This window comes from Lycorma delicatula, chromosome 11 (genome assembly GCF_047948215.1).
Source record: "Lycorma delicatula isolate Av1 chromosome 11, ASM4794821v1, whole genome shotgun sequence".
Lineage (NCBI taxonomy): Eukaryota > Metazoa > Arthropoda > Insecta > Hemiptera > Fulgoridae > Lycorma > Lycorma delicatula.
This window is the reverse complement of record NC_134465.1, coordinates 75,765,183-75,790,108: the sequence shown is the minus strand read 5'-3', so window position 1 is coordinate 75,790,108 and position 24,926 is coordinate 75,765,183. Positions and strand designations below refer to the sequence as shown.

Here is a 24,926-nt window from a genome sequence, read left to right as displayed (position 1 = left end):
GGAAGACCAGTTGAAATTTTGACCACTGCGCTGCAGACCGCATAAATGGTTTTTCTTTTTTTTTTGCATAAATGGTCTTATTTGGGAAGACAAGCGAGTCAAAATTTTCCGAATTGCTCGTTTGTATAATATTAGTGTTAGAACCACATATTCAATCATTTATGATGTGCTGAATTATCGCAAAATGTGTTTGAGATGGGTTCCAAGACAGTTGACTCAAGCACATAAAGACACCCAGATTTGGATTTATTCTGGGCTCAATGAACAGATTGAAGTCGAAGGTAATCACTTGTATCTCTGATGAAATGTGGACACACCATTTTGAGTCTGAATCCAAACAGCAAAGTCTTGAATGGAAACATCCGGATTCATCTACAAAAAAAAATTTGAAACTCATGCATCAGCCGGTCAAGGGATATTAACGACCTTCTGGGAAACACGAGACCAAATTTTTAGCGATTATTTAGAAGAACAACATACCATGAACAGTGAGTACTATTCTAATATGCTCAAACAGAAAGTGAGACTCGTGATAAGGCGAAAAGGTTAGGACACTCTCTCAAAAGGTGTGATTCTCTTGCATGGTAACGTGCATCTCCACATCGTTCAGGGAACGGGATAAACGCTCTAGAAGTTGGGTTGGGAAGTGTTGCCACATCCTCCTTGTAACTTAGACCTTTCCCTATCCAATTTTCATTTGTTCAGCTTACTCAATGACTTTTTATGCAGTAAAAAGTTTGACAACAAAGCGATAAAAAAAGCAGTACATGATGGTTCAAACAGCAAACTAAAGACTTCTATGCTGTAGGAATCAGAAAGCTGACAGAATGATAGGACAAGTGTCTAAATGTTGCTGGGGACTATGTTGAAAAGTAGTATAAAGTTTCATTGTCATTAAATAAATAATTTTTTTTAATAATATTTTAATATTACTAAAAATGTATTATTATAATTTAATTATATTAATAACATTTTTCAGTGCTATTTATGATAATTAAATTATTCTTTCATTTTATAACTAACATGTAGTTTCAATTATTATAATATTCAAAGGGGAAAAATTGTATAATTTTAGCATGTAAATTTTGTATCAAAGTAATAAAAATATTTTATATTTTTGTTTTTTTAATTTTCATTTTTTTGGATTTGATATTTAAAAAAACTATTTATTTACAAGTTACCTTTAAAAAAAAGAACTTCTTAAACGTGTTATCATAAAAAAAGTTCTTTTGTAAAATTGACAAAATGTGACCTAAACCCCTTTTTGATGTGGACCCATCAGTTATAAAATGAACTACAAAAATAAAACGCTATAATTAAGTTGAAAAGATACTGAACACTTTAGAAATAACCATAAAAATAAAATCCATGAAAAATAAAAAATGACTTAATGACAAGCTATGTTTTTTCTCTTAAAGTTAAAAGAAAAAAATAACATTAAATGCATATAAATTGGAAATTTTAAAATTAAAAACGAATAAAATTTAAGTTAATCAAGAAACTGTAACAGAAGGTGAATAAAAAATAATCAATAGTTTAATTCATAAATTAAATCTAAATTACCAGACACATTTACAATGCCAACTTAACTTTAACCAGTTTGACCCATTAAGACACTCAAGTAGTTCATTTTTAACTAAAAAGTGTTTTTAAAAACTTTTCTATGACTTCAGTCAAAATCAGGCAAAAATTAACAACAATCGATGATGAAATGAACCATATCCTCCACATCCCTACTATATAACAGAAATCATAGTTAATTCAAAAATGAAACTTTTTTATGAAGAGTAATATAAATATTTAACAAACAAAAAATCCTCACACAGTACAAGGAAAACCTGAACCAACAGAGACTGATTAAATAATTAATCTTTATATATAACTCAAAAACAACAAACATAAGCTATAGGTAAATAGATACTCAATATTATAAAATTACTGTAAACAAAATAATCAAGAAACACTTCTTCTTTCTTTACTGTTTAGCCTCCCCGGTAACTACTGTTTAGATAATTCTTCAGAGGATGAATGAGGATGATATGTATGAGTGTAAATGAAGTGTAGTCTTGTACATTCTCAGTTCGACCATTCCTGAGATGTGTGGTTAATTGAAACCCAACCACCAAAGAACACTGGTATCCACAATCTAGTATTCAAATCCGTGTAAAAATAACTGGCTTTACTAGGTCTTGAACGCTGGAACTCTCGTCTTCCAAATCAGCTGATTTGGGAAGACGCGTTGCGTTCACCACTAGACCAACCCGGTGGGTAATCAAGAAACACTACACAGACATTACTTACAAGGAATAACAGAAAACTGAATCATCTTAATTTATGTCCAATTATTTATCCCAAACGTACAAATAAAATCTAGTTACCTTTAATATAGCTCTAACTGAATCCCAGTTCCAAATGAATGGATCTTTAACAGACAACACACCTGATTCCTTTATTGCTTCATCACACTCTTTTGTTAATAACTGTAATTAAAGAAAATAATAAAAATAAATATAAGTTTAAGTTGTAATGAAGTACAGACAAAGATGTCAACACTTTTTTTTTCATCAATCATTTAATAAATGAATATGGATATCAGCTAATAAAACTCAACATAATTCAAATGTTCAAAATTCACCCACAAATGTTTCCGCTCTCTCGCCTGTCTTAAGGTTTGTTTGTTTCATATAATCTTATCACAATTTATATTACATATATTTGTAATAAATAAATTTATATTACATATATTTTCTCAATCCAGTTAATTTTCAACACCTTGTAAAATCATATTTCTAAGAGCTCTTTTCTTTGTTTTTCTGTTTTTCCTATTGCTTGTGTTTTGCTCCATATAAGAGAGCTATCCAGAATGTAGCTTAAGTTTTCTTGTTTGTGAATGAGGGTAGCAGCATTTCGTGTTAGTCTGACTCATACACATGAAGGTCCGTTATGTGGAATTTGACACATCTTGTTGATATTTACAAGTGTTTAAAATAGATTGTTACAGAAAATTCCACTGGTAGTGAAGTGAGATCAGGTATTAGATTACTTTCATAAAAAAAAATTACAAACTCATTGAGATTTAAACAGGAACTATATGATGCTTGTGGGAAAGAAATAATGAACTAACGTGCAATGAAGCGGTGATGTTACACCCGTGTGTGATTGTATTTAAAAATGGATGCTCAAATGTTCACGAAAAAATGATATGGCGGGCCTCGTATTCTGTCTGTTGAACTGGTAGCAAAGGTTGATGAAAAAAATTCATGCTAATCAGTGCACTACCATTACAGAGCTTTCATTTCATTTTCCAACAATTTCATTTAGCCTTTTGCATTATGTTTCAGAACAATAGTCTTCTGGGACAGAAAAAAGGGTATTTTTATTACATTTATGAACCCTGATGCTACAATAAATGCAGAAGTGTAATGTAACACCTGAAAAAAGCTATGAAGAGCAATCCAAAACAAGCGACAGGACATGTTGACATCCAGGATTTTATTCATCTACAACAATGCATGTCCACTGCACTCAAGAACCACTGATGCAGACCACTGTACTCAAGAACTTTTGGGGCAGTTTGGATGAAAACATTTTTGATCATCCTGCATACAGCTTAGATCTGGCACCGTGTAATTACCATTTGTTTCCTTAAATGAAAACTAAACTTTTTTGACTATGTACAAAAAAAATGTTTAACAATGTATTCTCAAATTATATTTCCCACAACTGCTGTTTTTTTAATCCCAAAACATTCGTTTCTGGACATTCATCATAAAATTTAAAAAAATTTCTTTTGTAACATCTATATTTAAAAAGAACAATGTGAATTTCTAAAAATTCTGCTCCCTTGTGCTAATCTGTTTTTAATCTCTATGTTACTTTGTTTTTCCTTTTTATTTTCTTTGTCTAGAAAGCAAAAATTTGAACATACAACAGAATGTACAAATTCGGTACGTTCTGGTATTTATTTATTAATAAATAAAATGAAGAAAATGATTTAAAAAACGAACCTGAGTTAATTTATTTTTATTTGATGATGATTTTCCTTTAGTTCTTGCAAGATCAAACCAATCTGGAGATTCTTTCCGATCAATACAAGTAATAAGATGATCAAGAAATATAGAAGCAGGTGCTGGACGTTTACGTAGCAACCGATGAAGTTGAGACAATGCTGAAACAGCTGTTAGAGCACGTTGTTGAGCCCTACTGGAATACGGTGGGTCAAAATTAACTGGATCTGGTTCATTAAGGATATCATATTCCAGAGGTGGATTTGGGGATAAAGGTAACAGTTCTGGAACATTGAATATTTGAGGCTCAGTATATGTATCAAATTCAGGGACATAAGGATTGTTATCAGTGCCATTTCCAACAGTCCCTTTGCTGTGTTTCTCAGCAATGTCTGATAAAGCATCTCTCACATCACGAAGAACACTTGCTGTTCTTGAAGTCCTTAAAATTAATAGAAAAATGGTATCTTAGGATTGATATAAAAATTCAGAACTTTAAAAAATGTCTGCAAGTACAAAAAACTCATCATATTAAACTATTTAAATGTCGGTGACACTTTGAAATTGCTTTTAGAACTCTTTCTAGAGATACAGAACAATGATGTTCTGTAATGTTGTACCGAATAAGAATTAAAATTAAAAATTCCAAAAACAGTATATGTTAGTTATTAAATTTACCTGAAAGAAACTATGCTCTTAATTAATTATTTTTTGTTATTTTTTTATTTTTAAATTAAGCACTTTAATTGTGGTCCACTACAAAAATTTTTAAGTATAAAAATTATTTGTTTAAAAAAACTTAAGGAGATCCTTCATTTCTAAATTCATAAAAACTTTGGATTATATCAGTTATTATTATTTCTAGCACAACAAAACTGCTACTTTATTGGGAAGTCCACTTTTTGAAAGTTGATTTTTTTTTTTTAATTTCTTTTAAGATATTGTCTATTGAAATAAGCAGAATCCCAATCCAAAATTCTGTTTTCAAAGAACAGGAAAACATTTTGTAACTTTTTATAAAACATGAAAATGCTTTAAAACAAACTGAAGAAAAAAAAATTTGTACAGAATCTTATAAAACAAAGAAAAATATCAGTCAGACAAACATTACGATATTAATGGTCAAATTCAATTCTATAAGCAATTTTAAATAGCTAAAACATAAAAGAAAGCAAAGATTAAAATATTTATAAAATAGATAGCTGTACATTAAATTATGAGTAAGACAAAGAATAAAAGTTATGGAACGGTGCACCCTACTGTCGAATAACTAATAATAATAAAAAGATTTAAAATTCCATTTTTCAAGTTTTTTTTTCTATAAAAGAAATTCATTTAAATAAATCTCAACTCACATTTTGTAATCCACACCATTGCATTCATTTGCAGATGGAGGTAAGATCGTTTCAGAGTCAGGACGATCAATACGACTACGATCACCAGAACTATCCGATACAGTTCTTGAACGACAACTCTGACTACTGACAGTACGTACTCTCTCAGTTCGGCAAACACTAGAAATACTTTCTTTTTTCTTTTGTCGATCATGTTGAATCGAATCTCTTTTAAAGCGTTGAAAATGTGATTCTGTATATTGTTTTTCAGTAGTCTGTATGTTTGGACGATTTATACAAGTCGCTGGACGGCCTCGTACTGCGTATGACAAAAGATTTGGAAGTGCAGGTGTTAAATGGCAACACTCTGGAGGAAGCAATAAGTGAATTAAATGCAACAATTCTCCTGTTAAAAAAAAAATACAAAAAATGATTGTAAACAGTTTTAACAAAAATAATTTTAATTAAGTGTTTACATTAAAAACAGGGAAAGAAATAAATTAATGACAGAGCGATGGCTTCTTGATCCAAAGGCAATTAATATTAGCAATCTAAAAAATTCACAGCTCCTCTTCGCTGATAGAAAAAGAACAAGATGGGTGTGGAGCTGACCATTTCAAAATTCTCTATCTACATTACAAGTACATTGAAATACAGCTTGTACAACAATAATCAGCAAAAATGAAATTCAAATGGTTTTTACAGATTCTAATAAATATTATTATAAAGACTATAAAATAAAAAAATATCTGTGTTGTGTGTATACAAGAAAAAAGTAAAAATAAAAAATTGTATAGGCAACACGAACCAAAGACCTCTTGATTATGTGACTGAATTGGTCGCCATTCCACTACTAGCATTTCTTTGACTGTAATTATACCAATAAGTTATTTGAACTGCTCAAAAATCTTTAAACAAAGTTTATTCCAAAATGGTGCCAAATTGAAAGCTGCCATATTTTAAATTTAAAGTAAGAAGCACCATTCCTACCACCAAGCAAATCAGCATCAATAAATTCTATTGTAGGCTGATCTCTTACCCTTGTCAGTATCTGAAAATTTGACTTCTTAAAGAGATTTAAACAAATTAATACCTGATTTGAGCCGACTGGATTATTCTATGTAGGCATCAATTAAGCAGAGTTATTAAAACTGAACATACAATTGAAATCAGTCATAACTTGCTTTATATAAAGCAAGTAAATTAACAAAACAATAAAAAAATTGCAGTCTTGAAACAAGCAAAAATGTGCCAAAGAGAGTCGGTTTATATTAGCGGATGACTACTAACATTCTTTATCGACTATTTTTTAATCTACAACAATTTTAATCAATCTTTATATGAAACAAGCAGACTTGGCAATGCTTCGCTATTGCTAGATCTGAGTGTATACATAGATTAAATGAACACAATTGAAAGTTTGATAAAACATTTAACAACTGAACATTACAGAACTTTATCCCTTTATCCCTAATAACCTTTCACTTTATCCCTTTTTCCCTGTTTCTCTTGTTCCCTATTTCCCTTTCTCCTTTTTTGAGGAGAAAGGGAATTTATTTTATTTTCTCTTTATCCATTTTTCCTGCACATAAATCAGTCCAGTAGTTTTTAGTCTATAGTAGACATACATATGAACATTGCCTTTTATATATATAGAAGAAGAAAGTCTGTCTGTGTATTTGTTTTGTAAATATCTCTACACCGGCACCACGTAGCGGGTATAGTTTTCGCAAAAATTTTTCTTTTCATGTAATACATATTCTGAATATGATCCAAATCAGCCCATAAATACAATTTTTTTAAATATCTCAACCCCAGTGCCACCAAATTAATTCAGAAACCTTCAAAGGTGTGCACACAACTCATCAAAGTTTCATCGCAATTGGATGAATGGTATATGAACACATATGGGACAAACAAACAAACAAACATTGATTTTTATTTGTGTGTGTGAAAGATATGGAAGATATAAAGAAGGATCTATGCAAACTGAATATCAATATAAATTTGTAAACCATTCATAACTGTTTAAAATCTGAAAATAAAATTTCTTATCAATATTCCTAAAGTTTATTAATGACTGTTTAGCATTCAAAATGCCAATTTAGTTTTAGATTTTAAATAGTTTTTGTAAACAGTTATTAAAAAATTTTTCCAATTTAAAATCATGTACTACTTTACAATCAATCACCTTCACATTGTGATTTTCTGAACATAATATTTATTATTTTATCAATTAATTAAAAAAGTAAAAATTTTACAATATTTTTAATGAAAAAAGTAAATAAATTACCTAATAAAATGGTAGCTCTGACAGATAAAAATGTGTCATCAGATACAATCACTTCTACAATTGCATCTAATAAACCAGCTTCCAAAAAACAGTATAATAATAATGACAAATGAACTTCCACAAGATTAACTCTGAAAGAAAAAAAAATGAAATTTTGGATATTAAAGAATTATACAATCTAATCTTTCATGGAACCTACTAAAAATAATTTACAATAGTATATTGTAAAAATAATACTGTCCCAAAGAAACAAAGCTACAAGATCAGCCAATTTTCTTTATCTTTCTTTTTCAACATTAAATGGGAATCAATAAAATAGAGAAACTGACTCACTTAATTTGTTCCTAGTTAATAATGCATATTTTCCATTTTGTTTTCAATAAGATAAATAATAATTTTGTTATAATTAAGAAATTGTCCCACACGCTCTTTCTACTTTTTTGTTTTTAACCACGCAGAGATCTCTACCGCTTCAAAATTTAAACTATGATTTCAGGAACACTTATAAGCAATACATACAATAAACAAACATTTAGAAAAAGGAAGTTTAGAGAACTATATTTGAGTGTTATTTACACTTCATAAGGCAGAAATGGCATCAATTTTTAATGAAAATATGAACATTCAAGCACAAGAAAAAGTAATTAATTATCAATTAAATAAAGAAACTTCACATGTTCTAAAAAAGAAAGAAAAATATTTTACTATAAAAAAATATGCTATCTGGAATTGGCGCTAAAAGTATCATATAAACATAATTTTTTTCAGCCACTGAGGCTGCAGTAGAAAGAATAAAAAATTCGTACATTAAACATAAAAAGAGAAGATATCTTTATTTTATATGTAGGTATACCTTGCAGTGCATCAATATTCTCAAAAAATTAAGCTCATATTTGAACAAAATCAAAATGTTGATGAGATTAACAGAGTGCAGAAATTTTATTATGATCATAATGATAAGCTCTTCATGATTTACTGAATAAACAATAATGAATAAATATATAAAAGGAGAAAAGTACACAAAAGTAAAAACCAAACCATCTAATAAAACTTTTACCTCGATTTAGATATATGAGGTAGAACAGCTTTACCCTCTGCAGCAACAAATCCATCAGATAACCTAAATGATTCCTGATATTTAGAAGGATCAACTGCATCTAATGCTACACTAATTTCATCACTCCATTCTGGTTGAGCCAAACATAATAAATCATACAATAAATCCAACACGGCTTTCTGAAATAATACAAAAATATAATAAATATCAGCAATGTTATATAATTTAACTAACAAGAATATAAAATAATAAATTACAAATAAATCTTAGCTAATATAATTGTGGTAGAGGTTCAACTGTTTATAACTGTCAAATGTACAAGTGTCTGTTGTCATTTCATATTATAATTAATTTATGAATCTTATTTCTGTTACATTAGTACTGCAGTTCAAAGAACTAGGAACATGTTGCAGTAAATTACTAGTCTGTTAACCTAGATACCAATTTATAACTGCCATGCATTTCGTTTGTTCTTGGTCATAAGAAATGATGTCAGTAAAAATGATAAGACCACAAGTTAAATTTGTCAAATTCTTTCATAGTAGATTGTAACAGATATTTGTGAGAAGTATGTCTAGATATGGCGGGGAGTCAAGGGAAATGAAACTTACACAGTCCTAGAACAATGACATTGAAGAAACCAATTGTGTTCATGGCAAATGGGTGATCCCTAACAAGAGGTTTTTGGAAGTGCATGTTACAAAACAGACAAGAGTTTCCAATACAATGCAATGAATTATTAAGTCAATCATTACCTTAATCATTTTGACTGCAATGATAAAAAATGTCATGGGATGACAATATATTGTAATTCATGTCATGTTTATAACACAAATAAAATTAAATCTATGGTATCCAACCATTTCAAATACAATTTTATAGATACTCAAACATGCACTCTCGTACAAATGAAAAATTATGAAGTGCTAATGGCTACCCCTGTTTTCACATGAATTACTTGGCATGCAGCTTGAGCCCTTTAATGTTCATATGTTTGGTCTTGGCAGCTCTGGATACTTGAAGTTCAACCTGTGGGTTATTATGTGTGTGTAGCTTATAAATTTTTCTATAAAAAAATTCATCAAAATCGGTGCAGTAGTACTTGCTCAAAGAAGAAATTTACTCATTTCACAAACTTGATAGATTTGTTAAAAATTGCATAATTCTTTATTTTTTTAAAGACTAATGTAAATCAGTTTTTTTTAGTCTATGTTTCTCAAAAAAAAAAAAAAAAATAATAAAAAAACATTCAAATCAGTGAAAGTTTTTGCATGATTGGGAAAAAACTTTAGATTTATTCATAAGTACGATGAGAAATTTCATAATAAATCATATTACAGCATAGCAGTGTTATAATGTAACATGTACTATTTTATTATACACAAACTGCATTTATTATACCCAACCTGGTCTACCTCTACCAGTTCTTATCTAACAAAAAAGAAATCTATATTAAACATTCTAAAAAATGTTTCTTATTGAAACATATTTCATCTGCTTTAATTCTTCTTTGACATATTTTATCAGAAAGTTATCAATAAGGATTAATTTTTTTCACTTACTGCTTTGTTTTTTCCTTACATTTAGTACTTTCACAGAGATCCACAATTCATCAGAAAATTTTGTGGAGATTATATTACACCCCAACCCCATAAGGAAAGATATCCACCTTGTGACGTTACCGGTTGCCACACATCCCCCCTTCCAAGGGGCCAGATTATATTACACTGTTAAAATATGAAAAATAATAATATGCCTACCATCTTGGCTAATGATATGAAACGAAACCATATCTATTAATTCAAATAATAAAAAACAGCAAAAAAACTAATGATCAAGTAAAATTGAACATTACAAACAATACATTTAAGAAAGCAATACATTTAATTTAAATTATTCAAATTTTGAATTAAAAATATGTAATCCAATTACAATATGAAAAACAAGAGTTCCACTATCTGCAACAGATCAGATCATAGCAGTAGCAGAATAGTTAATTTTATATCAGATACCAAGACAGTAAACATAAAGAAAGTTTTTTTTATTCTAAACTCTACATAACGAACAGACAGTAAATGTTTAAAGAAATAATCATGGGATAAAACAACATGCAACAAGATAAAGTGAAAAACCTTCCTGTAAAAAATGTAAGTACATTTAAATATTAACTGCAGCCAGCAGCAGGATCAATTTACAAAGCAAGGTTAACATCTCTTAGAGCAACAGTTCAGTTAAATAACTTAACTCATTAATTTATAAAACATTAAAGAATAACTTACCCTAATTTCACGTTGATTTAAATAAAGAGTATTAACTATTGATCTTAAACCATCTTTCTCAGGATGACAAAAATTTAGAACACCAGGCCAAGATCGTAACAACGAAACAAGTACAAAATGCGTCCACTGCAGCTGTGTTTCAGTCGAGAAGTTAGTTTCACTAAAATAATAAAATTATAATAGGAAATAAATGTATAAAAATATTTTTTATTTTGTATATACAAAAAAAATTACACTGTTATCATCATAATTGAGGCAGAGGGATCTGGAAACCTCATTACTATTTACCTTTAACACTGTAGTCTGCCAGCTGAGGGACTCTTAGGATAAGGGATTTTCTCTTACTAAGTGACAATGGCATGTGAGGGCAGATGGAGTTGGGGCACTGTATTATCCTTCGAATGAGAAAGAACTCTTAAAGGCAAACTACATTAAGGACAAAGATGGATATCCTTAAGAAATAACATGGCAGTCCAAAACTATGATAGACAATGACAAATAACAGTTATGCGCATGAAAAATATCAAAATAATTATACTTATTTGCTTATAAATGCAATTTCATAAAATTACGAGGTCTGTTCAGAAAGTAGCCAAACTTTATTTTTTTAATCTTTTTTATTAATTTTACAGATTACTACCGGTCCTTGTCCCATTTTAAGTATTCCTCTCCCTTACTCACAACTTTTCCCAGTGGTGTTTCCACTGGGTGAAGCAGTCCAGGATAGCTTCATTTGAAATGGCCTTTAAGGTCAGCGATGAATTTGCTTTAATGTCATAAACAGTCTCAAAATGGCGTCCTTTAATCACTGATTTTAATTTCAAAAATAAGAAAAAATCACAAGGAGCTAGGTTTGGCGAGTAGGAAGGCTGAGGAAGGACAGTCATCTAAATTTTGGTACAAAATTGACTAATTGACAGAGCTAAGTGTGTAGGAACATCGTTGTGGTGAAGGAACCATGAGTTGCCTTGCCATAATTCTGGTCTCCTTTTGTGGATTTTTACACATAACCATTGTAAAATGCTTTGACAGTACACACAGTTCACTATTTCACCTTGAGGCAAAAATTCAAAATGCACAATTCCATTAAAATCAAAAAATAAACAGAGAGCATCACTTTGACATTGGATTGAGACTTACGTGCTTTCTTGGGGCATGGAGATCCTTTACCAATCTATTGTGATGATCAAACATTTTTCTTGATGTCATAGCCATATCCTAAACCCAGCTTTCATCTACCGTTATGATCCTTTGTGTGAATGTTTCATCATTAGTGGCTTGTTCAAGAAGTTGCCAATAAACGTCTACTCGATGTTCTTTCAGCTGTTCGGTCATCAAACGAGGAACAAACTTTGCTGCAACTCGATGCATGTTCAATTTTTCAGTCAAAATGTCATGTCATGATCTAATTGAGATGTTAACCTCTTCCGCAAATTCTCTGACAGTGAATCAGCGATTTGCATACACCAGATTGTTGATTTTCTGAACATGGGTGTCATCAGTTGAAGTCTGACAGATGATAAAATTTATCAGATGATAAAATTACTTTTTGTAATATTAAAAATAAGTAATATTTTATTCACCGATGACAACAGGAATGGGAAGAATGCTACTCTAGAATTTGCCTGGATGGATCAAAGGAAACACCATTGTAATATCTTACAAATTACAAAATTAATTTTTAAAAATACTAAGAAATTGTAGTAAAAAAATATGTAAATAAAATAAACAAATAAAATCATTATAAAAAAATACCAATTTTTAAGACAGTAAAAATTGTCTGAACGTGTATTTTATACATATTAAACGATAACACAGACTTCAGTCTAGAAAAAAAAATTGTATTAATTAGAAACTCATCCTAAAATTGGTGGTTCTGTAAGTTAAAATCAAGTTTTAATTTAGATTTTTTTTTAACTTTTACAATGATTCATATATTTAAAAAAAAAACAATGGAAGCATAATAAACCCTTTTTAAACCCAAAGTATCTAACTGGGCACAAGTAGATATTATTATAACTTTTTTCTTTATCTTATAAATCATTTAAAGTACTCATTACATCACTGAAAGTTTTAAAAGAGATATTATATTTCCCATAATAATATACATAGGTATAAAGGTAAAATAAATATTTAATAATAGTAAGTTTAACTCATTATTAAAATAATTTTAAGAAAAAGAATATAGTTTAATTTTATTGCGCAGAAAATCAAATTATGTTTGTTGGAGATGAGAAAAAATTTGATTATCCTAAGAAAATTAATCAGTTAACAAGTTATCCAGAAATTACATATTATGAGCAGCAGATATTTTATTACATAGAAAATAAATTACATTGATCAATTCATATGACATTCCACAGGTCACTGGACATCTAGTGCAGATTTACTGATTCTGGAAGCCAAGTCTTGTTCTGAAAATTTAATTTACTTACAGCTTATTCACGGCCACCATGTTATAATCTGCTGTTAATTTAAATCATCTGATATCAAAAACAAAATAGTGGCTGGAGACATATTACAGACAATATTTTAATAAGCTAAATTAAATCCAATTAATTTAAAAAATTTACATTCATGTAAGTCTCATCTTGAGTAAGTCTCACTATTTATTTATTTTCCTACTTTTTAAACTATTACTGTTATAAAGTATAATTTTACTTCATTAAGTACAAGAATAATTTAAATATACTTAAATTATATTTAAATATATTATATTTATATATATTTAAATAATTTAAATACATAAACTATAAGTTTTTGAATTATAATAATCAACACAGATGCCCTGGAAACATTTTAAAAAAAATAAGAACTCCTTTCATGCAACCTCTTAAATAAAAATAAGTAACCTTAACAATAAAAATAACTCTCCATTAAATTCTTGACTGATATATAGCAAATAAAAAGTCTTCTAAGGTTATACTGGTTGTTTTTAAATTGATAAAAAAGATAATACATTTACCTTTTTATTCTACTAACAAAAGTTAAATGGAAAATAAACTGAAGTAGGGATATAATCAATTACTTATATAACAACCTATGTAATTATAATATCAACAACTATAATTAAATAAATTAAAAAATAATAAACTAAAAGAGTGAAAAAATATACAGAAATTATTTTATACACTAATAATATGATTGAAAACATAACTAAAACTTACAATAAAGAAACATTTAAAACAATATGCAAACCTAATAATTAAATAATAAAATATTCAAAAAAACAAAAATAATAATAAAAAAATAAACAAACTTTGTGGAATTTATAAAATTAAATGTAATGATAGTGATAGTATTTATGTAGGATAAACAAATAGATCCTTTAAAACTAGATTTCTTGAACATTATAGAAAACAGCTATTGCATGTCATCTATGGATTCATGTGATGTAAATAAATAAAATTCAAAAGCATTTTTAAAGAGTTTTTTAACTCACCTAGGTCTTCCAAGTGTATGTGGATCAGTATATGGTGAAGCTAAGCAATCAAAACTTATCATTGCTTTTATTCTTGTTTCTGGCTTATTAACTAGATATAGCAAAGCTCCAATTACAGTTTCACCGATGCGAGATGATGCTCCGACATTACAGAGTGCTCTAGTCAATGCCTTTACGCCACCGCTACTAATAAAAACTTCAGGATTCAATACACCTATAAAAAACACAAAATGGAAAACCTATAAACAAAAGATGGCTTAACAATCTTTTTTCAACGGGTGATCAACTCTACAGTATTAAATAGTGAAGTAAATACTTATCATAAAAGTTTGAAATTATTGTACAAAACTGCTTATAACCTAATTTTAGTAATAAATCACACAGGACAAGTAAAATAATGAAAATATCAAAATTAGGCTGATATAAAGGTAGAGAGAACTTACTTGGATTAATGTACTGATAGAGCTAGAAATTAAAAAAAGCATCTTTATAACACCGTAGGAGAATTATTTTATGGTATGAAATGTAGAAAACAAGAAAATTAAAACAAAGGAAAAATGTAACTTTGCAATATAGTTACTGGATAATAATCTTAAAAATTAGATGACTGATAAATCTAAAAGATATTTTAAAATGAATTAGACAAGAAACAGAAATTTATGAAAGAACTTATAAAAAATAGACGTGGTTGCAGGATAATGTAGCATTACATTCTTGGCGAGTTAATATTTTATTTGTACCAACAGATTCAATGCTTAAAAACTCCAAACTGAACAAAAAAATACAATATTTATAAAACAGATAACTGAGGATATAGAGAAGATACCAAATATTTTTAGATCAACCCTTTTAGTAACAAGATCTTAAAGTACATACATATCGCTGTCACATTTAAATCACAAAGTAAGCTTCCAATGAAAAATGGAAAATATGAAATGACAGCTCTACTTAAAATACATCTTCAGATGGTAAAAAAAAATCTATTCCAGCAGTATAAGGAAAGAATCCCTTTTTGAAATTTCAGGAATAATTTTCAACTGTTATTTTTCATTAAATGCATCCTAAGCAGGTAAATTATAAAACCACTTTGTAAAAAAGTGGGTGAAACATCTTGTACCCCATTCAAAATGAAAAAGAAAACATCCAAGTAAAGTTGTTTCTAATATTACTTTTTAACTGGTGAAATTTTTTATTAAATGCAACTTCAGTATCTAAATTTAAAAAAAATTACCATCACCAGGACGGTGGGTTTAATTTTTTAATCAATACCTTATTTTTAGGTACATTATGAGTAAGTAAATAGTAAAAGCATATTTTTCATTAAAAATGAGCTGTTCACTGATAAATAATTCAAGTGAAAATATAACAGACAAGTAGTAATTCAATTATGCAAATTGCTAAGTTTGGTAAAAATTAGTTTATTTTCTTAAAAGAGGTTCTGCTATTCATTGCAGTCTCATATGAACTGAAAAACAGATGCAAATTAAAATAATGATGATAATTTTTCTTCAATTTGTATAAAATGTAAAGAAAATATGAAATTAAAAAAGCACTGTAACTTTAATTTCATACAATAAAGAGAGCATATATATGATGAACCTATTATTACATCATGGCATTTGCATACAATGTAATTTATTTGCCACCAAATGATGAAATCCAAGGTCTATGTGCCTAAAAAAAATTCAGCAAAAGGCAATTTTCTTGTTTTTCACCCTCAAATGAAAATAAATAAATAAAAATAAATAAATAAAGAATTATTATTTTACATACATAACTCAACGAGTGTACCCAGAACTGCTCGAATCATTCGATCACGTATATCAGGAGGTGTCATAGTAAGTGATACAAGACATCGTGCAAGACTGATTGGAAACTCAGCAGCATTTAAGGAAAGTAAACGTCGTACAACACGTAGTGCTTGAGTCCTTTCACAATCATTATCCAGTAACAAATCTAAAGATCTATGGAAAAGAAAAACAAGCTTGAAATATATATATATAAGTTTTTCCTCAATAAAAATTTATTTTTTTGTTACATCAAAAAGTTTTATTAATATCAAATAATAATTTTTTTTTAATTTAAAAAATTATGATGATGAAAAAATGACCAGGTCTATTTAGTAATAAATAAATCTATTTAGACATATATAACATGTCTACTTATGCAGCATAATAAATTTTACCTCTATTATATGTAAAAATTATACACTTCTTAAAGTTTTAATTAGTCTTATTAAAGAAACTTCATATTTTCTAATTCTCATGTGTAATTTTTAAATAAATATAGTTAAATGCAAATAGTAGTTTATGACATTGCTATGTGCTGAAAGTACACTGCAGAATGCAACAGTTTAAAGGGTTACACCACTTTGTATATGATTATAGCGAGCTGAATTCTTATTAATACGAACTGTCCTCCAAATCAGATAATTAATATATTATGTTGAAAGGTTAAAAACATCCATAAATATAAAATTTGATTAGAAATTAATTAGGGACTTAAGAGGCAATAATGAGTAAATTAATTTATAGTTACTGTACAACCATGTTACAAAGTTGTTATTGTCTCCCATTAGGCAGTTTATTTAGAAACATTGCTGCCAAGTCAATATGCAGACACTCACTGTCAAAATATAAGAAAACCATACTAAATAACAATATAGGATGATTTTGAGCATAATTCCAGATGAGTCTACTTGTATACAACTCTACCACACAAAGCTTCATCTTAAACTTTTTAAGATACATATACTCCTAAGCTGGAATATCAAGAGCTACAAAAAGAGACTGCAGATTTGTCACTTAAGACTGTAATACCCCTCCAACTATAGTACATATGCAACCTTACAATACAACATCTCATAACAAACAGTTTGGCGAGAGGTCAAACCTAACAAACATCAGTTGGTGCACTCTCAGTTAATGACGATAAAGAAGTGCACCTTCATTTCTGCATCAAGTATTGAATAATTTAACAGTTTTATAGAATTTCTTGTCTTTAGTGATGATGCAACTTTTCAAATATAAAGAATTATGAATCGCCAAAAAAACATGAATCTGGAACCAGAAATTCCCACAGTTATTGAACATCTGCAAGAATCCCTAAAGGTGAACATGTTTTGTACTATTCAACGTACACAGCATTTAGTTTTCTTTGTAAAGTCAACAGGAATACTTAGACAGATTGAACAGCCTGTTGCTACAACTTTATGAAGATGAATCACCCACAGATGATGACTGGTAGAATCATATCTACCATTATGACGACTGTCTTTCCAGTTACTACAAGATGTGAAGATACTTTAGTGAAAACTTGCCAAAATGTTAGGATAGGGTTCGAAAATTGCAATGATGAGGTATTAATACAGTAGCAACAATGATTTCCAAATTTTATCAGTGTAGATTTATAAAGAATATTGTTTCCTTACTACCATTCCCCTGCTGATCTTGTGGAACTTTTAATCCACTGCTGCTGTAACAGTGATCAACTGGATGATGTCTCACATGTATACGAGACATATCATCAACAGTATCACCTACATATCCATTTGCAACTGTAAAGAATACACTGAGCAAATGAAAGAATTGTAAATAAATTTAGGGAGTTTATCTTCATTTTATTGCAACAAAATTTGGAATCTTTTATTTTGAGAGGGAATAACTGAACAGGTTAATGTTGCCCAAATAAGAAGAGCAGGAAAATGCCTTACTGCATTCAAGTATATATCAAATTATACAACTGCAAAGAGAAATACATGCAGAAAATCTTTTTTCATGTGGTGACAATAAACAGAAACAAAAAGTTGCTAAAAATGGACTCTAGAGATTATAAAAATAATATTAATCAGTAACAGTAAAACTATTGTGAAATAGAATAAAAAAATTAAAATAAGTAGTAGGTACCCATACATATACAAGCAAATACTTATACAGTGAGTAAATAATAATAATAATAATCTCTCTCTCTCTCTCTCTCTCTCTCTCTCTATATATATATATATATATAGAGAGAGAGAGAGAGAGAGAGAGAGAGATAGAGAGGTAAAACTGCTGAACATATATATATTTTTTTTTATCATACCTCACTAACAAACATGGATACTGTAATTTTATACAAGAAGCAAAATCCTGTTTAGTTTGAATAAGAAATTTAACGACTCGAAGTGCAGCTGCTCGAACAAGACTAGATTCATGTACCATAGCAGGTCGTAAGCTGAAAGCAAAAAAGAAAAAAATGAACAGAATGAAAAATAAATATTTAAAATGAAAAAGAATTTTTTTCAAATGGGCATTCCACCTGGTTAAGAAAAATAAATGTTTTAACACTCACAATATAAAATTTTTATAAGACTTGTTATGTTTTATCCTTTCATTTAGATATATAACTAAATTAGATATGTACCTAACTTTTTCTACTCAATTCATTTGTGTTTTAGTTTATAGCTATTTAAAGTTTAGTTAAAAATAATATTTTTTGTTTTTCAAGACCACCGAAAGAATTTTTGCTTTCCTTATCAAAAATTATTTCTCATCTTATTAAATCACTCCAAATAAATCTTTTTTTAAATTAACCATTAAAAAATAAACATTTCAGAAAAACTTACCTAACACTCAAAGCATTATTAAAGTGTATAAGAAGTTTGTTTTAATATTGGAATTTTTGTAGGCAACGGAAAAGAGTTATCAAATACAATTTTGCCACATGATCCTTAATTATATTCACCACAACTAACAATAATTCATGGCTTTTTCCTTCCCAGAAAAATATTGCTTTTATTCAGAATTCTTGGAAAAAATTTGTTCAGAGAGTTATACAAACTTACCGCCCGGAAACAAGTGTACATAAAACATACATTTGGAACTGAACATTAATTAGTGAATATTGTTGCTTTTGAAGTACTCCCACTGTGAATTTAAATCCAGGTTTGAATTCACATTTCTGAAAACAGGCTTGAAACCCTTTTTTCAAAATACTCTTGAGTTTGTATATCACATTATGCTGGATTCCAATAATGTTAAAACATATTCCTTCTCTTAGTGCATCTTTAAATTTGGGAAGAGCCAGAGATCATATGAATAGTAATATTAGGGTAATTACCTATTTAACAAACAGCAGAAAATATCTCTTTGGCAACCTTTAATGGCATTCTTACTTTTGTTAAACTATAACACAAAAACAACAAAATCTCACATACCACAATAATATATCTTCAGTTGGAAATCCAAAATCTTTATCAGCATTTTCATCAGTTATAATTTTAACAAATCCATTTAAATAACTAATTTGATGACTTTCTGAAACACCATGTTTTTTTGATACACTGATCAATATCTCCTTTACATTTTCAGCAACTCCTAGAGAACAAATAGAATTGATATTTATAAAACAAAATTATTTATACAATATTAGGGAATTATTGGTACTCATTTATTGCGAAGTGAGTAAAACATTTTTATTTTACCAAAGTATTAATTTGTACACAGTTTGTTGTTTATGAATATATTCCTGATGACACACAAAATTATTCATAATACCTAACCTGTTATACCTACCTTGTCATGAGACCTACCAACCATATCACCCAAAGATCAAGCAGAACTTAACATTTTAAGATTCATATTAATGGATACACAACCCGATCACTGACTTACTCCTTGGTAAATAAATAGAAATAAAAACAAAGAAATGAAATTAAATATATGTTACACTAAAATATAAGAGAAAAATACACTTAAAAATATAAGTACACAATTCTTGAAAGCTTGGTACCTAGCCTTGTAAAAAGTGGAGAGAGAATATGGATCAAGAGGAATGAAAAAACCATGAAGGTTTTGAAATTTGGTTATAATAGGAAAAGGAGAAAACAAAATGAAATTATAGAATAAGAAATGAGAGAAGCATTAAGGAGAAGGAGGAGGTATCTGTTGAAAGATATTAAAAAAGTAAAATGTTATTTTCAATCATATTTTGTAGAGGCACCTTTCAGAGAAGAATTGTAAAAGGGAAAAGAGAATGAAAAAGGGCTAATACCAGGGTCATTTGGAGAGTTCTCAGCTTGACAAAGAGATGATGCAATTATGACCAAATCACTATGTTTTTATCAAGTATGATCCTTTAGATGGTGGGTTGCAATGTTTCAGCAGATGCATACGTTTCATCTTTGTAGTGAATAAGCAATGCAAATAAGTTCTGACAATTACTAAAAAATGGATAAAATTGATGATCGAGTTGCTATAAAGAACTTTTATAAAAGATTTAATCCCAACAGACATATAAAAAAAGTTCATTTTTACAGGATTCTTCCCCTTTGTTTTCGTTGGTAAAAAAAGCAAGCTTCTGAATTTTAATATGGTCCGTACATCTGTCCAAGATGATGAATGATCAGGGCAACCAAAAACAGCTACCAACAAAATGCCTCAAGAAATCACAACACCATATTAAATGACTGATGACTTGACTGAAAGTATGCAAGCTGGATGACATTGCAAATATCTAAATAGACTGTGTCTATTTATATTTTATTAAATATTTTGGATGTGAAAAAGCTTTTTACTCTATGGAAAAGTTATTTTAGGTCAAATTTATTAACAGTTGACCAAAAAAGCAATTGACTGAACACTTCTGAAAGGTGTTTAGACTTATTTAAACTGGATTTTGCTGAGTTTCTTCATTTTATAACAGTAAATAACTGATAGATACACCATTACATGCTAAACACCAAACAGAAGTCAAAACCGGAGTGCGAGTGGGTGAAAGTGTGCCAAAGACAGCGAAAACGGGTTTTCCAATTGTGGGAATAGTTATGGCTACAAGTTTTGGTTTTCTTATAGAGTGGTTCTATTAAACTTCCTGTAAAAAGGCAAGACCATCACCAGGAAGTATTATGCTTCACTATTAGACAAATTGAAGGTTGTTATTCAGGCTGAACAGCCACATCTCGCAAAAAAGAAAATGCTCTTTCACCATAATAATGGGCCTGCTAACATGTCTCCAGTTGTAGCTGCAAAATTTCATGATTTACATTTCAAATTGCTTCCACATGGACCATATTTCCCAGATTTGGTTCCCAGGGATTACTTCCTCTTTCCAAACCTGAAAATATGGCTCCCTGGACAAAAATTTACATTAAATGATGAGGTCAAAGCTGACATGCGCTCATTTTACAGAGTTGGACAAATCCTATTACATTGAAGGTATTAAAAAGTTGGAATGTCATTGATCTATATATATCAAATTGCAAAATGGCTATGTTGAAAATCTTTTTTTAATTTCTGATAAATTTTGTGTTTTCTTTGTCAGGCCAAGAACTTTTCAAATGGCCCTCATATACACATATAAATCAAAAATGTATTAGATTGTTTACAGAATTTTTTTCTGATGATGAATACTTTGATAATTGTTTATTATTCTATTTTATCTAATATTCTTCTTCTATTTTTTCTAATATTTTAAATTACCAAAAATACCTCAGTTTAAGAATATAAAGGTAGTTTAAGTAAAATATATATAGGATAATACATTTAGTAAGAATATTTAAAAATAGTTTAAAGTTCACAAAGACAAAATAATGTTATTCCTGTGATCATATGCCATTATTATCTATCAATATATCTATGTTATAGCACTTCAGCAGAATGCTCACAATTGGGGGTTATTATTTCAATATCAATCATAGCTTCATATTCTAATTATAATTAGAATATGAATACAACTAAAGACCCTACCTAACTAAGCACTAACAGGGGTCAGCTACACAACAACGTGATTGTCTCCCCAGTACTCTACTCTTCTTTCACCAGTCAAACAAGTACGTATCCAGTTACTATGCATAGTTAATTTTGTTGGATTATACTATTATGAATATTAACAAAATATTAAAATTTTGTTCTATCTTTTCTTCATACAATATTGTATATCCCTTTGTTAGATTTGCGTAATTTTTGTCAGTATTCACGTAAATTAATTATCTCAATAATAATTCATTAACTATATTTACTTATCACTCGTCAGTATTCAGTAACATGATATACACAATTAATTGTTTAAAAATGTTGTCCTTATGATTTACTTGTAATAATGAAAAAGGCATAAAAAACTAAAATCATATAGAATGATATAAAATGTGAATACTAATTTACTACAGACATAGATCTACTTATAATTACAGATAACACTGATACATTTGCTATAGGAAGTTTACAATGCTAAGTGGTTAGCAATCAACATTATTAACTAATAATTATAAATTACATATTACTAGCTGTAAGTTATTTCAAAACATTCCCAAGTTTAATTAAACTCATACATCGGGGTTTAAAAGTAATTATACACTTTTATTTGATTTTCTATTAAGATATTAAAAAAAGACAAAATAATATTAAAGTAACAATATAACTTTTAATCATATAGATCCTTCTGATGACTGCTGGGTAACAAGATGAAGAAACAATAATGTATTTTTAAAAACACTAAAAATACTTATTTTACTTATATCTGTTGACCCTGGGTTTCAATCATTGATCGTGCACCTAATCTTATACCTCAGATTCAGTATTTTAGCATTACAGAAACTCAATCCTTTTTTATTTCTTTTATATGAATATTTTAATGAATTTTTACATTACTTTGACTTATTTCAGGTACATTAAATGTAGCAGACAGAGTATAATTAAGAAAAATCTCAGTTCAGATGTTAAAAAAATAAAACAGGAAAAAGAAAAATTAAGACTGTTAAAATACTGACGCAGCATATTTAAACATAAACTTGAAGACTAAGATGTAAGTACTAACATTCATGAGTACATAATCTTGTGTTTTTATATAATACTACAATGTATAGGTTTCTGTACAAAAAACCTAAAATAAATAACTGCGATTTAATCATGCGAACAATCTACATTTCAGAAATAAAACATCTTAGTTCCACATCCAAAATATGTTTTTCCATAGCTTCACACAACTAAACACAGTAAAACACTAAAATTATTGAATAAAAATAAAATTACTACCGCTGATGTAATTTTTAAAGAAAATCTATAAAAAAAACCTAAGAATACTAATTGGTTAGGCTTGTGTAACCAACAAAATTTAGTATGTTATTATAGAAAACAAACAGCAAATTCACATCTAACATTCAAGAAAACATTGAAAAAACCAACATACCTCTACTAGGATCCAATTTTATTCCTTTATCGGTGCCAGTGGAACCTGAAAAAATACGAACAATATAACCATACTGAACGAAACACAAAACGAATACTTTTAATCACAGAAATAACAAATAATTTAAAAAATTACCTCTAGTTCCACGACTAGAAAGAATATTTCTAACCATCCAGCTGGAAACCCCCATAATTCATTAATTATACTATCGATTAACCGAATAAAACAATTGCATTCCATTAACAAGAAAAAATTTGTCAGTAAACATACTGAAAGATAAATTGCTCATAAATGAATCGTTTCTTTCGTGACGTAAATGACGAATGATAGGATTGGATTGATAGTAAAGGTAGTTACTTTTATTTGGATTTGAATACTAGATCGTGGATACCGGTTTCTTTGGTGGTTAGGTTTCAATTAACAATACATCTCAGGAATGGTCGAATTGATACTGTACAAGACTACAGTTCATTTACACTCAAACATATCATCCTCTGAAGTAATACCTGAACGGTAATTCCCGGAGGCTAAACAGGAAAAAGAAATGGTAACTACTTTCATCCGGAGGCCCTGGGTTCTAATCCCGGTCAGGCATGCCATTTTCAGACACACTACAAATCATTCATCTCATCCTCTGAAGCAATATCTAAACAGTGAACCTGGAGGTTTACAAAAAAAAAAAAAGATTGCTAAGTACGCAATAAGTTCTATTTTTAAGGCTAAAACTCTTTATTATGCTCACTAACTTCCATGTAAAATAAAACTAAGAATGATTTTAGAGGCAGAAAATGCGGAAAAGTTGTAACATCGTTATAACTTATTTATTGGGAGCAATTTGTGATATTGTTGTCAACTAACATGAATTACATATACTTCTGAAAAAGACAAAAGTAATTCTCAACAATACCAAGAATCCTGTACTAATTATAAGTGGAAAGTGAGGACAGATGTGAGGACTTTACAAAATATTTTTAGCTTTCTTAATTAAATCAAATATGCTGTCACACAACAGCATATCAAGATCACCAAAGTAAGATGCTACTTGTCACCACACGCCACATCTCCACTCTTTTCAATACAAAGATTGCCTGGGTATTTAATATCATCATTGTCAGAGAATGCATCACAAAAATACAAATAGTCAAGAACAAAAAAAAAAACAAATAAACTGAAGATACCAACATAATAAACATATGGGGTAAAAAAACCTATTTTTTATGTTTGAATAATATTACCTATTGTTAAAAAGGCAATAAATACATAAAATGTTTAACCGAAACTAGTAACGAATTTAATTTTGAGCAAAATGGTGTAAGATAAGCTGAATAAAACAAAGAAAAGTTAGAATT

At 28.9% G+C, this 24,926-nt stretch overlaps 1 protein-coding gene across 1 annotated transcript in view; it reads right to left on the bottom strand.

Moving 5' to 3' along the window:
* The window catches only part of LOC142332053 (rapamycin-insensitive companion of mTOR-like), a 91,197-nt gene extending 67,345 nt beyond the window's left edge, over nt 1-23,852 (bottom strand). Inside the window, exons 1-12 of the mRNA XM_075378224.1 lie at nt 23,713-23,852; nt 23,578-23,622; nt 19,610-19,769; nt 18,496-18,627; nt 16,186-16,376; nt 14,413-14,626; nt 10,971-11,130; nt 8,692-8,870; nt 7,635-7,765; nt 5,363-5,747; nt 4,008-4,449; nt 2,379-2,480 (exon numbers count right to left, since the gene is read on the bottom strand). Coding sequence (XP_075234339.1) covers nt 2,379-2,480; nt 4,008-4,449; nt 5,363-5,747; nt 7,635-7,765; nt 8,692-8,870; nt 10,971-11,130; nt 14,413-14,626; nt 16,186-16,376; nt 18,496-18,627; nt 19,610-19,769; nt 23,578-23,622; nt 23,713-23,767 — 2,196 coding nt within the window. The 5' untranslated portion in view covers nt 23,768-23,852. The remainder of the gene's footprint in view (nt 1-2,378; nt 2,481-4,007; nt 4,450-5,362; nt 5,748-7,634; nt 7,766-8,691; nt 8,871-10,970; nt 11,131-14,412; nt 14,627-16,185; nt 16,377-18,495; nt 18,628-19,609; nt 19,770-23,577; nt 23,623-23,712) is intronic.
* Between the last annotated feature and the right edge of the window lie 1,074 nt (nt 23,853-24,926).